Below are 16,131 nucleotides of genomic sequence, written 5' to 3'. Positions count from 1 at the left end.
GCAAGGGCGGAGCGCCGGCCGCACTCGCTCACCGATTGGTCACTGCTTTTTCGTTGATAACTCGTAAACGATGCGTCGGGGAACATTTTTGTAAAAGAGAAAGTTGCTTTAAATGATCCCAGGAATCACCCCCTTCCGGGTGTTAACGTAATTATGGAATACTTATGTATCTCTCTCTATATATACATAGAGTGTTCCATAATTATTATTATATATCAGTATTATTAGTGTATCAGTATTATAATATATTAATATATTATTACAACAAAGCTGTAAAATTATAAACGAGTCAAATCATCCCAGTCGGTAAATCCAGCGTTACAAAGCCACGATAAAATAAACTGTCTCGCCATCTCGCTCTCGCCTTTAACCGTTCCACCGTTTGTTCCAGGGTACCCGAAGGAGGCGTGTCCGGGTGCGAGTGCGTCCAGCAATGGAGGACTTCGTGACCGCAGAATCGCAGCACTATAATTCGGCGTTAAACGGCTTGATCCGCGAGCAGTACAAGTACAACCCTATGCGGGAGACGAGGCTGCCGACGCCGCAGCCGATCTTGTCGGAGAAGTCCGCGTTGCAGGACTTCCTGAAGGAGATCCTGAAGACCGAGGAGCCGACGATCAAGCCGCCGACAACGACGACGACGACGACGACGAGCACCGAGGTGCCGGAGCCCGCCTGGACGATGTCCCCGGCGGCGACGACGATCGCCGTCGCGCCAGCCGATTCCGAAGGCAGCACCGAGAGCCAAATGACGACGATGCCGCCGACGACCGTGCAGCCGGAGGACGCGACGACCGTGGGCCCGCTCGGCAAGGGACCCGCGCAATCGGTGCGGGCGAAGGGAGCGGCCGAGTCGAAGGCTTACGATGGTGACATGGACGATGACCGAAAGAAGAAGGCGGTTCCTTGGGACGGGAATTGGAGCGAGCGGGCAGCCTTGGACCTGAACTTCCTGGCAGATAAATACAAGTCGAAGGAGAACGACGTGAAGCTGGCCGACGACTGGGAGACGAGCCGCAGCGACGAGCAGCCCGACAGGACCCGTTTGGACGACGCCGGGTCGGTCGAGGAGGCCGAACGGTCGAAGCAGCTGGAGGAATACGGCCACCCGAAGAACCATAGAGCCAAGTGGAGCGAGGTGAGGCTGCCGGCGGCGTTCGAACCGTCGCAGACCTGGAATCAGGACCCTAAAACGAGCGCCGGGACCGGCGCGGCTATCCCGGGCCTGGTGAGCAAGAAAGAGGGCGACGCCAGCGTGAAGACTCTCTCGGATTACGTGAAGGCTATCTTCGACACCATGAAGAGCGTCGAGGAGGAAACTGCGGCTCCCAGCACGGAGAGGCCCGAGGAGATAGCGACGACCTTGCAGACGCCGCCGGAAGCGGACGGCGAGTCCCCGACGACCACCGTCGACCCCGAGGTCGCGACCACCGTGCAGACCGTCCTCGACGCGGAGGACGCGAAGACCGAGGCCGGCCAGGAGGTCATGGAGACCACGACGTACGCGGACGCGACGACCTTGGAGCGAGGCGCCGCGAGCCAGGAGACCACGCCCTCGCCGACCGAGCCGCAGACGACGGACCCGCCCACGACTACGACCACCATCACGACCACCGCGAACGCGACCGACTCGATCCTCGGCAAGATCCTGCGGACCTCCACGACCACCAGGGTCTCGCACATGACGGAGATCTGTTACAGGGGCCGGTGCGTGATGACCAGGCCCAGCCAGGACGACCGGCTCAGATGAGCCGACCGGGCGCCGAGCTACCGCGGGATCGTCGTTCTCGCTCTTCCAGGTCCGGAGACAGGCCTGTTCAACCTCGGGTCTCGCGCAGCCAGCTACCAGAAGCGACGGAATTGATGCAGGCGCGGGCGGACGCCGCACGCGGCACCGGGAGCGCCGGAGGCCGGCCTACGGAGCAAAGTGGGCGGGGGCTTGGACGCTAAACTAACATCGGTTTAGTCTCGTAGTCGCGACAGCTCGAAGTTCCGTCGCTTTCTTGAGTCGTTAACCGGACCGCGGATATTTGTGCAAGATTAAAATTGTTGATCATCGTTATTAGAAACGCAAGTCGGGTGAACAAGTATTTTCTGTTTTAATCGTTTTAGTGAGCTGTACATAATGTCAAAAATATTCCCGAGTTCTTCTCGTGTTTTTACAGTTTCGTTCCTGATGTAATTATTTTTGTCAAAAGTACATAAAATCCGCATTCTTGCTCCTTTTTAGGTACCTATCGGTAACATAGGATATTAGAGTCGGTTATTGTGCGGTGAGCAATTGTTACACGTCTTTGCCATGTTTTTTGGTAGAATAAACTTCATATTTGTCCAATAAGATACATCAAATTTGTTCAAACAAGCTAAAACAGTGAAATAATTTAATATGTCGTATTTGATCGATATTAAGTTAATTACGCCTGAAAATAAGCTAAAGACGTAGCAATTGATAACGGATTTTCAAGGAGCCAATCACATTTCAACACAGGATTATAGAATTCCTGTAAAAGTGGCGAGCGTTCATCGTCTTGACAAAATAAAAGCGACGAACTTCGAGCCTGTTTAAAACGAACGTTTTAGTCGGTACCTTTAAACAACTATTATACAACAGTTTCAAATAATTAATTTCGTTTCAAGCCCTTGCTCCGATCGCTTCGTAGACAATCTTACTGTTGCTCGAAGCAACAGCGACAGCGGATCAGGCAGCGGCTCCTTTGCGGCACTGATTGGTAGGCGTCGCCTAGTGGGTGTAGCCGCGTGGGCGTATCTGAGTGGGCGTAGCCGAGTGGCATAGCCACGTGGGCGCGGCCGAGTGGGCGTGGTCGCGTTGCCCTCGCTGGAGTCGGCGCTCCAAACGGGGATCTATGCCCGCGCCTGCATAAATTGATGCGTTGCAAAGTACACGATCAGTTCGGTAGCACGCAAGGCCTTTCGGCCGCGGCATTAACTTTATCTTCGGGGCGTGTCCCGAGTAAGAAGCAAGCTGGGAGAACGTCCAAGGCGGGCCGCCACCTAAATCTGCAACGCGCTGTCTGCCACTTTTGGTTAAGGCTCCGAATTCTGTACATACGACAGTGAACGCAGCGAGAGAGCCCACGGTTGAACATACTTGTTCGAAAGGGAACGGACCTGTCCAACGGGCCACGTTCGTCGCGGTCCTTCTCTCTTATTTATTCAAGCGGAAACGAACGTTCCCCTCTCGTTCAGCCCTGGAACTGCCGAAGAATCGAGGCGACCGGTCTGCAACATCCCGGCCGCGGGCACCGCGGACGCGCGTCCATTTTTAATTTATTCGATGGTTCCATCGCTTCCCGCTCCGGATGCGGCTTGGTGAATCGACATCAACGCCAGAACCGCCGAGCTTTCGACTAGCCTAATTCTTATGGTTTTATAACAATGATAAGATTGGATCTACTTAACCCTTTGCCCTACAACCATGTCTGAGAGACGAAGAAATCGGGACAGAAATGATTACCACGTTTGAGAGGCGTGGTAAAAAATCGGGCTAGAAATGATTATCACGTCTGAGAAACGTGGTCAAAAATCGAGCTAGAAATGATTGTCACGTTTGAGAGACGTGGTCAAAAATCGGACTAGAAATGATTGTCACGTTTGAGAGGCGTGGTAAAAAATCGGGCTAGAAATGATTATCACGTCTGAGAGACGGGCCAGAAATGAGCGCCGTGGTGCGTCAGTCGGGCCAAATATAAACATAACTAGTTAGGCTCGTATTAGACGTGTTTTGTGTATTTTTATTTTTAATTTTCTTATTAGTAGCCGAAGGAGGTGGTGCAGGAACCAGCTTGAGACGAAATAATGGAATTGTAAGAATGCAAAATATACAAAAATATTTAAGTATACAAAAATACTGTCAGATTTAAAAGAGTGGAATAAGACAGAAGATCAGAGGGACCAGTCCGCGGTAGTTCTGGCGTTGATCAGCGGTTTAAAATACGGGAGCTCGTTGCACGCAGTTAGGGTACACGCCAGGGAATTTCGCGAGGCTGAGCAGTGAACCTGTACATTTCGATCGACGGAGAGTGGAGTCCCATCGAGTTCGCCGAACGTGAAAACGTTGAGCATAGTCTAGAAACGTGTTGCCCTGGGGGCCAGTCAAGGTAGGACTGGCACGACGAGAAAAGTGAACGAAGAAGAAGAAGAAGACGAAGAAGAAGAAATCGAAGAAATCGATCGCTTTGTTTGTCAAGCAACCGAGGCGTCGAAGGCGACGGTTTTTGGCAGCCGGTTGGTTCGAAGCGTGATCGGGAAAACTGAGGCAACAACGTCCGACTATAACAGCCTTATACGACGTACAGAGTGTCCCAAAAGTCACTCGAAATTGAAACGAGGGAAACCGAGGGGTTCCTAAGGTTCCTCGGGTGATTTGAAGTTACCTTTTCCTTAGCGCAAATGCAATCCGCAGCTTCGTTTACGAGTTATCGACGAAAGACGCTCGACCAATGAGAGGCGAGCTCGGTTGGCGCGCCGCGGCCGAGCCAATGAGCAGAGCGGAACTGCGACCGCACGCTGGCTCGGCCGCCTCGCGCCAACCGAGCTCGTCTCTCATTGGTCGAGCGTCTTTCGTCGATAACTCGTAAACGAAGCCTCGGAGAAAGCTTTTGTAAAGGAAAAAGCTGCTTCAAACAATTTGAGGAATCCATCGTTTCCCTTCGTTTCGATTTCTGAGTGATTTTTTGGACGCTCCGCACATGGTCCAAGATAACAGCGTTGCAACTTCGCCTGTCCGACGAACGTTGCGTCGTTTGGCACGATTACGGGCCAAGTCTTATTTAACTGAATTACATGCCGGCCGTAGCCGGGTCGGCGTACGTGTAAGTTAAGCGTTTAAGGTTATTTTAATAAAAATTTTAAGAGAAAAAAACACTGCCAGTCCAGCCTCGATCTCGCGCCCGATCCGACGCCCGACTCCTTTGGCTCCCTCGCCGATGACCCACTTTACCCACGCTCTGTATTCACCAATAATCCGACAGGTAATTCTACATCGACAAACAAGTCGCGAACGCCAGATAATGGTTTTCTCTCCCGGGCCTCGTTTCCGATCCGATCGATCCTCTTATATCAATATTCTATGCCGCCGCCACTGCCGACGCCGCTGGACTGCCTCTGCTCGTCCCAGTAATCGTAATAATCTGCTAATTCGATTGGAACACTTCAACCGTAACAACGGCCGCGCCTCGGCATCCTAACTAGACTAAATGGAACTTAAAAGCGTGGAAAGATTCAGGGATGAGTTTAGAATATCGACGTGTGATTTATCGTTTTATTTTGAAATCGCTGATGGGAGAACGGTGTTCCGCGCGGCGACCGCCAGATGCAAAACAGTAAATTTCTACCTTATCGACGCTCGGATTGGCCAGGAAAAATTGACAATTTGGGAACAGGGGACACGATTGACACCGTTCAGCGCCTTATCAGTCGACCACCGAAATTTCCTCGCGGTCAAATTTACAGCCGTTTAACGCTAGATTTACGGTCACTAATTTTTTAATTTACGATTACATTAATGTCTCTCTAATTGGCGCTCAGATTGTCCACAAAAATGGACAATTCGGGAAGAAGAGATACGATTATTCGAGCTTTGCGGTTCGTTTTCACAGTTACGAATTGTCAAGAACTATACAAAACGAGCTGCAAGACTCAAATAATCGTATCTCCTCTTCCCGAATTGTCCATTTTTGGGCGCAATCTGAGCGTCAATTAGGGAGACATTACTGTATTCGTATCGTGAAGATGCATTTACGAGTTATTTATTCGATTTATATGTTAACATAAATTTCAGAATAGATGTCTTATTGTTACTTTTATAAACTAATATGAAACAGCTGTTCTTCGTGCTCCATAAATCTAGTGTTAATTAATGAAGCCGAGAGAAACTAAACTTTAGAAACTGAAAATTTATCACGATGGATGATATTAGAACTCTTTCGCATCCGAAAGATCCTAATCAAATTCAGTTTGTTTGAATATATTACAATGAAAATGAATGTTCAAAATTAGTGAAAAATTAGTGTCGTCCATATGTGACCGACGCGGCGCTCAAACCGCTGAAAATTAATTTTTACCCGTTTACAGTAGAGACGTAAGAGCACCTAAAAAAATAACGTCAGTTGAAAAAATTCGTCTTTATCGCCAATATTATTTATTGATCTTTATAAAGAAAAAATTGATATTTTCGCCATTTATTCTGCAACTGTCTCAAACGAATGCGGTGCTTTTATAGCACGAAAATGTCTAGAAATTTGAAAAAAAATGGACCACATAGCCCCGAGTTTCCTCTTTACAATGGATTTTTCGAAAATAAGGATACTTTGAAATTGACCGAATTAAAATTATTTAAAGCGCACGCTGCACCGGCCTGCGGCGCGTTGCTGCCTTCCGGCGCAGCAAATTCTCCCCAATTGACGCTCAGAATATGCAAAAATGGACAATTTAGGAACATTATCCGTTTCTATAGTTACCATAGCTTCTATATTTACCGATTATCGACAACCATAAAAATCTCCACTCCTCAAACTATCGATTTTCGTGCGCAATCTGAGCGCGAATTCAGCAAAAATCACCGTACTCGGAACAACAGTTGCCACTTCGACGTAAATTTTCGAGGTTAAAAAATGCTAGCGCCACGTTCCCTCTATTTTTCCCTTATTCTACAAGGTTTCAGCTTCGACGTGAAAAAATCCGCGTCGCTCCACTCCGTTTCCGTCGAAAGTTCTCGGACTTTTCGTTCGACCCCGCTACGCGGCGTTCCTTTTCGCAGCCGCGGGGTTGTAAAAAAAATTTTTTAAAAAGCGCCGAGTGTTTCCAAATGTTTCAAAGAGACGGTCGAACATCGTGCGTGTATCAGACGAGGAGACGAGTCCGACAGAATCCGGCAGAATTCGCCGGATTTCGCCAACATCCCCTAATTCTCTCTGTAAATTTCAATCAGCGTGGAATCGCCGGAAGATTAGCCGGAAGATTTTTGATCGACGATGACAGTGCTCCGATGCTGTTAATGCCCCGACGTACCGGGATCTCGCGGCGATTCCTTCGAATTAAGGTCAAATTGTCTGAGAACATCCGCCGAGAGCCGAGATTCCGGAGCCATTCGAGCGTCGCCCGAGAAAAGAATGGCGGCGAGCCGGTCGTTCAAGCTGAAGGGATTAAATGACTCGGCGGGAAACAGCGCCAAGAGTAACGTTTCCCTTATTGTACCCTTGATGTTCTTTGTGGACGCGATTCCGGGAGGGGGGAGGGGGAGAGGGAGCGCACCCTCTCCGGATCCCTTTCAAGAGGAAAAATGGACGAGTCGGCCCTTTCGCGTTCAATCGAGCCGACAAAACTTCGCCGTTCAAGTTCGATGGAGTTCACAGACCCAGTTGCCTTCGCCGCTAATTAACCCCCCATTGTTTTTGTCGAGCGTTTCGCGGATACTCTGCCCTCGCTACGGGTTAACTTTGGTTACGCAATCCGACGATCTCGGTTGCGCTGCTCGGAAACGCTCGATTCGGACGACGGATTAAGACTAATGAATCAAATTTTATACGGAGCTATCGAATAAATGTTGATGAAAATTTATGTAAAAATAATAAACATTTATACAACGCTGTTGAATAAATATTTAAATTAATAGAAATATTTATTTAGATAAACGTTTATAGGACATTATCGAATAAATGTTCAGTCGAATAAAAACTTATGTAGATAATAATTTATCCGATATTATTGAATAAATAATGTAATCGATATTCGATATAATGTTTATTATAATATTTATTATATTCGATATAATAATATCGAATAAAAATTGATGTAGATAAACATTTATACGAGCGAATAAATGTTAATAAAAATTTATCTAAAAATAATGAACATTTATCCGACGCTGTTGAATAAATATTCAAATGAATAGAAATTTATTTAGATAAACATTTATTCGACCCTATCGAATAAATATTCAGTCGAATACAAATTCATATAGATAAATATTTATTCGACACTATCGAATAAAAATTTATATAGATAAATATTTATTCGACACTATCGAATAAAAATTTATATAGATAAATATTTATTCGACACTATCGAATAAAAATTTATATAGATAATAATTTATCCGATATTATTGAATAAATATTCTATCGAATAAAAATTTATGCAGATAAACATTTATACGAATAAAAATTTATATAGATAAACATTGATACAACACTAGCAAATAAATATTCAGACGAATACAAATTTATATAGATAATAATTTATTCGACTCCATCGAATAAATATTCAGTCGAATAAAAATTTATATACACAACAATTTATTCGACTCTATTGAATAAATATTCAGTCGAATAAAAATTGATCTGGATAACAATTTATCCGACGCTATCGCATAAATATTCAGTCGAATAAAAATTGATCCAGATAACAATTTTTCCGACACTATCGAATAAACATTCAATTGAATAAATATCCAATCCAATAAAAATTTTTCCAGATAACAATTTATCCAACACTATTGAATAAACATTGAATCGACTAAATATCCAATCGAATAAAAATTTACCTACATAACAATTTATCCGACACTATTAAATAAAAATTCAATCGAATAAAAACTTATCCGGATAAACATTTAACCAACAAATAAAATAAAAGAAGAAGAATTTACGAAGGGTTTGCTTCGAACGTGTAAATATCGTCTGTAGTTCGGGGAAACGCGAGCCACTAATCGCAAGGCTCGTTGGACTCGTGTTATCAAAGCGGTCCGGAAGTGCCGACGCGATCATTTTTCGGATAGCAATAGTTTTCCGGGCTGTTATGGCGGACAATGCGGAGAGTTCAGGGTGCAGGGAGCAGCGCGTCGGTCATCCCCCATCGATATCTGTGTCGCGAGACCGATGCCGCCCCGTCTTCGCTCCTGATGGCCACTTCGATACCGGAAATAGGGAATAATCTGCGCGGCGGTGTCTCAGTCTCCGAATAAAGTGGCAGCGCGCGAATTTAGAACGCGCCCTTGACCCCGCGTCGAACCAAGAGTCAATTTCCCTCGTCAGGGACGGCCGCGACGCTTTCAACGACCGTCCAATATTTAAGGATCCGACGAGGAAGTCGAACGCGAGAGATCCGCTTACGATCGCGGCTCAGGACGTCAGCTGTCTTAAATGAGTTACATTGAAATCACCGGTACATCTATTCGTCGGTCGCGATTTTTCTTAGAACAGCATTCGGGGGGCACGGAATTAACCCCCGAGCGCGGATTAACAGGAATCTAAGGCACAGAGTTCGATATATTTTGCTCGGATAACGGATAGAATTTTATTCGGAGAATTTACTCGAAATATTGTGCTAATAAAATTTTATTCGAATAATTTTTACGAAATGTTGTATAAATCAAATTTGATTCGAATAATTTATCCGAAATATTGTATAAATAAAATTTGATTCGAATAATTTATCCGAAATATTGTACAAATAAAATTTGATTCGTACAATTTACTCAGTATATTGTATAAATAAAATTTGATTCGAAATATTATACAAATCAAAATTTATTAGAAGAATTTATTCTATATACATATTATTCGTCGTATTATCCGGATAACATGGTATTCGAACAATTTATTTTTCAATTAAATATAGAATTTAAATCCTATTTCACTTAAAACGTCTTTATAATTTTAACAATAATTGTACAATTTAGCGTGAATAAAACCATAAAGTCTTTTACCTTTTCGGTTCAAAAACCACAATAATCTCGTCCACGATCCATAAAATCATTCGAACTGATACTAACGCAACACATAACCTCTCAAAATTATTATTTGACCAAAAATTACCAGACTTCTTTCAACAAAACCGCGGCGTTTCTTCCGGCTAAAACGTCACGATCGCGCAAGAAAATGTCACGGAACTGCCTCCATCTAACGCGGACCGATCTGCAATATTAGAAGAAAATTAGTGACCGATTGCTACGACAAAGCAACGATTGCTATGACGAAGCAACGATTGCTATGACGACGGTACACGCGCGAGCAGTATTTCGCGGTGATTTTTCACGAGATCTAGAGAATCATGGGAACGAGAATGCAAAACGCGAGCTCACGGGGCAGCGGCGGGTAAGGCAGTCCTGTTAACGGAGGCGTTAACCTAATTTCACGGCGGCACGTGTGCGTGGTAAACGGCGCGACACGGCGTGGAAAAGCACGAAGGCGAGAAGATCGAAGGGAGAAGGTGTCGCGTATCGCGGCGTAGTCGAGCGAAAAATGGCGTTCGCGAGCGATCGATCGCCAGTCGCGGCCGTAGTTCGCCACAGATGGCGGGACCACGCGGAAATGTTACGCTGTTTCGCCGAAAAGAAGCGACGCCGCGTTCGTGGAGGCAATGACATCGGAGCCGGCGGCGACTTTTGCGCGGGCTGAAACGGCGTTTCGTGCCGGAAAACGCGAAACTTTCGCTCCGGCAGAAACTTTCGGCGACCGTCTACGTCTGCGTTGTCCTCTACTCGTTCCACTTGTTCTCGAGGGATTCGCCGAGTTCGATCGCGGGACGCAAGATTTTTTGGCCGTCGCTCGAAATCGACGGATGCGATCGATGATCCGCGAAAGTACAGTAAGTTCTCTCCGATTGCCTCTCGATTTGTAAACAGAAATGGTGAATTTTGGGAGAGGAGATGCGATTATTATATGTTTTATACGTATATTATTGTACGTATATTATTGCACGTGTATTATTATACGTATATTATTATGTATTTTATACGTATATTATTATGTTTTTTATACGTATTTTATGCATATAGTATTCTACGTTTTTATACTTATTTTTTTAAATCAAAGAGGAAGAATCGGGCTTTGTTCTGTCGCAAACGGCGTCCCAGAGAAAATATCGACGCGCATTTCGAAAGTTGCTATGACATTTTCGAACATAACCTCGCATTTAGAGGGGTACAGTGGCGAGAGTGCGTCGAACTTAAAATCGAAAAAATTTGAAAGAGAGATTTCATTACGATTCGATGATTTTTCGCGGAGTTGTCGTCGGTCGAAGTTGATCAAACATTTTCCTACGATGTACTGTAACCTCTCCCTAATTGGCGCTCGGATAGCGCACAAAAATGGACAATTTGGGTAGAGGAGATAACCTATAACCTATAACTATAATATAAAGCTAATAATAACTATAATATTATAAAATAAAATATAATATAAAACTATAATAGAAACGAATAATCGCATCCGCTCTTTCCAAATTTTCCATATTTCTTTGCAAGCCGAGGGACAATTGGAGAGAATTTATTGTACAGAAATTTTTGTTTGACGCGAAGCGAGATGTTTCGCTGTTTCCAAGATAATTAACGGATGAAACTTGTTCGCGAAATTCTAATTCGAAAGTTTGCGAGGCTGCTTGGAATATTTAGCTGTGCCAACCGCGGGAACAAATAGTTACAACAATTTCATATAATTATAAGTTGAGTTGTTTATGTATATTGTTATATGTTCAGTTCGTTCAGTAGCACTAGAATAATAACGTCCATAATTAAGTTTTAATTGTATTATTATTATTATCATGATTATTATTATTATTATTATTATTATTATTATTATTATTATTATTATTATTATTATTATTATTATAACGACGCTGCAGTTGCGACCAAATGAAATAGTACATTAATATTCACACTGTAATTACATTATACTCCCGTTAGTCAATTAAGGGACGCCTAGATCGAAACGCCTACTCCGACCGCGACAATATTAATAACAAATTAACGCCTGAATAAATCCGGTAACCGCCACGTCCCCGTTCGCGTCTCGTTCTAATTTCGAGTCGAACACTTTCGACGGTCGAAAATTCGGACAAACGTTTCATTTGCATACGTGGAATCCGCGTGTAAATAACAAATACGAAATCATGCGTGTACGTAGACGCTGAACGGGACAATATTTACGAGCAATATTTACTATCAGCAAATTTTACCATTTCGTACGGCATTAACAATAGAACCCGTGGATTATCTCGTCATTCGTGTTCGTTCATTTAGTATTAAAACGCGAGTCGATTGTTTCTTCTACCGTTCGCGATAAATACAGGGTGTCCCAGAAATGTCTCGCAAACCGAAACTGGAGAGTTCCCAAGGTCATTTGAAGTAACTTCTTCCTTGGCGAAAATGTTCTACGACGCTTCGTTTATGAGTTATTAACGAAAAACAGTAGCCAATCGGAGAGCGAGTGCGCTCGACGCCCTGCCCTCGTGGCCACTGCCGCCGCGTCAGACGGCCGGCGTGACGCGGTGTTGGCCGCAAGGGCAGAGCGCCGGCCGCACTCGCGCTCCGATTGGTCGCGGTTTTTCGTTAATAACTCGTAAACGACGCGTCGGAGAAAATTTTTGTAAAGGAGAAAGTTACTTCAAATGACCTCAGGAACCCTCCATTTCCGGATTACGAAACAATTTTGGGACATCAAGTATAATAATCCTGACAGAAACGGTGTACAACAATTTCCAAAACAAAAAGATAACCAACGATTTCACCGATCGCCGTGAGGAGACGCCTACAATTGTGCAATAAATTACAATTAATACAATCGAATATACAACAATGTACACTTAAACAAATGCAATCGTACAATAAACAATTGCGCGGGGAAGTAAAATTCCTGGACGAAGAAAAATCATGTAGCAAACGTTTTTTCCCTCGAATGGCCTCGATCCGGCCACGGTTAAAAATAAAAAATGCCGTCTGCGATCCGCCTCCGAAGATCGTGACGGCAAACGTAACTTCTATCTCCCGCCTGGATCTCGCATATCAATTATACGAAACACGTTTCGCGAACGAATGATCAACAAGACGATTGGTCGTCGCTTAGAACCGCCTAAAAATTGATTGCGCGTCGGTGTGCGTCGCGCCGGTGGCGCCGCCGCCGCCGCCGCCGCCGCCGCGTTCGTCGTCGTCTTCGACGAACGCGAGTGCACCGCTCCGGCGTGGTGGTGGTGGGGGGAGAACGGGAGACGGAGCGCGCGACGGTTCGCGTCGGTGCGAGCGAGACGAGGCTGGCCGGCATGGTGGGAGTAGCCGGAGGTTGCATAGAGGGAGCGAGTTCAGTTCAGGCGCAAGGGTCCTCGGTAAAGGACGCGACGGTCCTGCTAATCGGGACACCATGCCAGGCGGCGAGGGGTCCCCGATCAATCTCCTCGGCCACCGTGCATCGACCACTTCCGGCGAGTGCGCGAACAGTGACGAGGATGAGAGGACGACGGGCACCGCACCGAGCACGATGACGACCGTCCTCGCGGACGACGGACTCAGACGGAGGAAGGTCATCCACGCGGCCAAAGAAACCCTCGACAAGGGTGAGTCTCTGCAGCCCCTACTCCCTCTCTCTCCCTCTTTTTCTCTCGCGTTCGCTCTCTTTCCCCGTCGCAATTCCGTCAGCGTCCACTGTCGGCGGAGCGAACGCTGCCTCCGCCAGCAGAGACGACGTCCCGAGGTCCACCGCGGTGGTCGATCCTGTTCCAAGCTGACCCCATAGGCGCGGACACCCTCCGGAAAGACAAGCCGTCTTCGCGGGCCACAGGCATTAAGACCGTTGGGTCCCAAGAATCTCTCGGGGTCCTAAGGATCTTTCATGTCCCGAGAATCTCTCGGCTTCTGAGAGTCTCTCAGGTCCTAAGGATCACCCCCCAGGTCCTTGTGAACCTCTCAGGTCCTAAAAAGCTCCCTGAGAACCTCTCGCGTCCTAAGGATCCGCGAAAGAACCCGTCATGTCCTAAGGACCCTTCGGGTCCTAAGGTCCTCTCATCAGAAGTAATGTGACATCTCCCAGCGATCGGTGTCGCCAAAATGGGACAGTGCGAGTGCAGGAAGGGTTTCGCGAACGGTGGTCGATCGGAATTGGTTGGCCGCAGGTCGTCTGTAGATAGCAAGACGAGGGAAACGGTGTCAGCGGGTCCGACGAGCACACGGCCCTGCGACGGCCAGGTTTCGCGATAAGCTGCTCTCGCCTTCGCGGAAAGGGTTGTCCCTTATCGAGCCACTCGAAAGCAGTCTTTGAGACTCTCTCTCTCTCTCTCTCTCTCTCTCTCTCTCCCTCTCTCTCTCTCTCTCTCTCTCTCTCTTTCTCTTTGTGTTCTCTGTGCTCTCTGTGCTCGTTTCGACGACGATTCTTCTTCGATGGTGCTGTTTAGTTTCGCAGATATTTTAGTCGGTTTCGCTACCCCGAACGACGCTACCCCGCGGCGCGGCGCGTCGCGGCGGGGTTGCTCTGTTATTATGTAAGCTAGGTAAGACAGCGTACTATAGCCAGCGACCCTCTTGTGCAATCTCGGCCGTCGTCGGTGATAAACATTGAATCGGGCCATCGCCTGCGAGCACCGTCGGCTCGCAGGGGATGATCGCGCGCTGTCAATCCACCCCCTCTTCTTGCCGGAATTTTTGGTGGACCTCGCGTTAACGGGATTGTTTGGCCTGATCCGAAAATGCTTTTTTGAAAAAATGTAAGCGTTCAGAAATTATATGCGAAGCCGAAACGACATATACCGGATGTCCAGAAAGATTTGGGCCGAACTATGGGTTGCCAACGAGGTCAAATAGATGAAAAACGTTCAAATAAACTTATATATTCGAGAAATACTTTATTGAAAAGGTATAAGCGTTCAAAAATAAATTATATAAGCATTGGTATATAAAAATAAAATAGAATTAGAAAATCAACTTTTTGGGAATGTACTCAAAATGCATTTACTATTATTTCCAATACAAATGGAATATTTCGAAGAGTTTGATAATCGTTCATTTTTGCGAACACTTCCTACAACTAATCAGCAGATTTTTATGCAAAATAAAGACAGTCCGTACTAATTAGGAGATACCGGTGCTACAAAGATCCTATTTCATCCAGAAAGGACCAATCTTATATTATGGGCTACCAGATGAAAAAATGTTCAAATCCTAAAATGCTTTTTTGAGAAGATGTAAGCGTTCGTGATAAACATTGAATCGGGCCATCGCTTGCGAGCACCGTCGGCTCGCAGGGGATGATCGCGCGCTGCCAATCCTCCCCTTCTTCTTGCCGGAATTTTTGGTGGACCTCGGCGTTAACGGGATTGTTTGGTCCGTCGACGAGCATCGTCTGGTTTGTGGAACCGTCGCTTCGCGACGGCGGTGTGATTTGTTTTAGGGGAGGAATGTTCCGGTGGATGTGGATCGTGTTGCAACGATGTTTGTTGCGCGGACCCTGTACAGCGGGCTGCATAATTATAGGCTAACTTTTGCATTGTTGTTCTATTGTTAGAGGTACTTTTTTTGCTCGTGTCGTAAACGTTCCGACGTTGTTCCTGCATGTAAAAGAAATGTGTAACGATGGAATATGCGGAAATTGGATTTAGGAATATTATATTCTAATTTGTGTGATCAGATTGTTGACAGAAGGTTAAGTTCTAGTAGATTTTTAATAGAAATTGAAATTCATTTATATTATAAAACGATGTCAATTGCGAATAAACTTTTATTCCAAATTTAAATTTATGTAGCTTTCTATGAGAAATTTCGACGTTGGTATATTGCTAAGAAAAAGTTTAATTTCAGTAGATTTCTGACGCGGAAACCTAAATAGAAATTTTAAATTATAATAGACGTTTAATGAAAAGATTGAATTAATTGATTTTATAACCTTGGCATGTAATGGATTTTTAGTAAAAGGTTAAGTTCTAGCAGATTTTTAATAAAAATCGAAATTCATTTGTTTTAAATAGGAACAATGCCAATTGTGAATGAACTTTTATTCCAAATTTAAATTTATGTAACTTTCTAAGAGAAATTTCAACGTTAATATATTTCTAATAAAAACTTTAATTCTAGTAAATTTCTGACAGAAACCAAAATAGAAATTTTAAATTATAATAGACGTTTAATAAAAAGATTAAATTAATTGATTTTATATAAGGATGACAGAAATACTAACAAATTTCTAAAATAGAATTTATCTATAACGAAATTCTACTATATATTTGAATTATAACGGATCTCTTTTTATAGAAAAGGATTAAATATATTTATAAACTTTGAACCACGACATCGTTATAAAAACTTTGATTTCCTCGGGATCTCTAAAATTGTTTTTAAGACGTTAAACTTGG

The 16,131-nt window shown here is 44.8% G+C and overlaps 3 protein-coding genes across 15 annotated transcripts in view; 2 read left to right on the top strand and 1 right to left on the bottom strand.

The window, feature by feature from the left end:
• Window positions 1-4,882, top strand: part of LOC117221544 (uncharacterized) — a 49,307-nt gene extending 44,425 nt beyond the window's left edge. For both annotated transcript variants that reach the window (XM_033472582.2, XM_076518594.1), the window contains exon 10: window positions 392-4,882. In XM_033472582.2, coding sequence (XP_033328473.2) covers window positions 392-1,750 — 1,359 coding nt within the window. In that variant the 3' untranslated portion in view covers window positions 1,751-4,882. The remainder of the gene's footprint in view (window positions 1-391) is intronic.
• Window positions 1-16,131, bottom strand: part of LOC117221546 (uncharacterized) — a 182,147-nt gene that overhangs the window by 107,996 nt on the left and 58,020 nt on the right. The window lies entirely within an intron of this gene.
• Window positions 13,082-16,131, top strand: part of wwk (anoctamin 8 white walker) — a 60,326-nt gene continuing 57,276 nt past the window's right edge. For 4 of the 6 annotated variants that reach the window (XM_076518613.1, XM_076518603.1, XM_076518612.1 and 1 more), the window contains exon 1: window positions 13,082-13,347. In XM_076518613.1, the coding sequence (XP_076374728.1) occupies window positions 13,155-13,347 (193 nt within the window). In that variant the 5' untranslated portion in view covers window positions 13,082-13,154. The remainder of the gene's footprint in view (window positions 13,348-16,131) is intronic. The other 2 variants (XM_076518607.1, XM_033472569.2) reach the window with 1 other exon arrangement.

The sequence above is a fragment of the Megalopta genalis genome, chromosome 1 (assembly GCF_051020955.1).
Source record: "Megalopta genalis isolate 19385.01 chromosome 1, iyMegGena1_principal, whole genome shotgun sequence".
In the NCBI taxonomy this organism is placed as follows: Eukaryota; Metazoa; Arthropoda; class Insecta; order Hymenoptera; family Halictidae; genus Megalopta; species Megalopta genalis.
The sequence above is the reverse complement of the archived record's forward strand: the minus strand, read 5'-3'. Positions and strand labels throughout refer to the sequence as shown.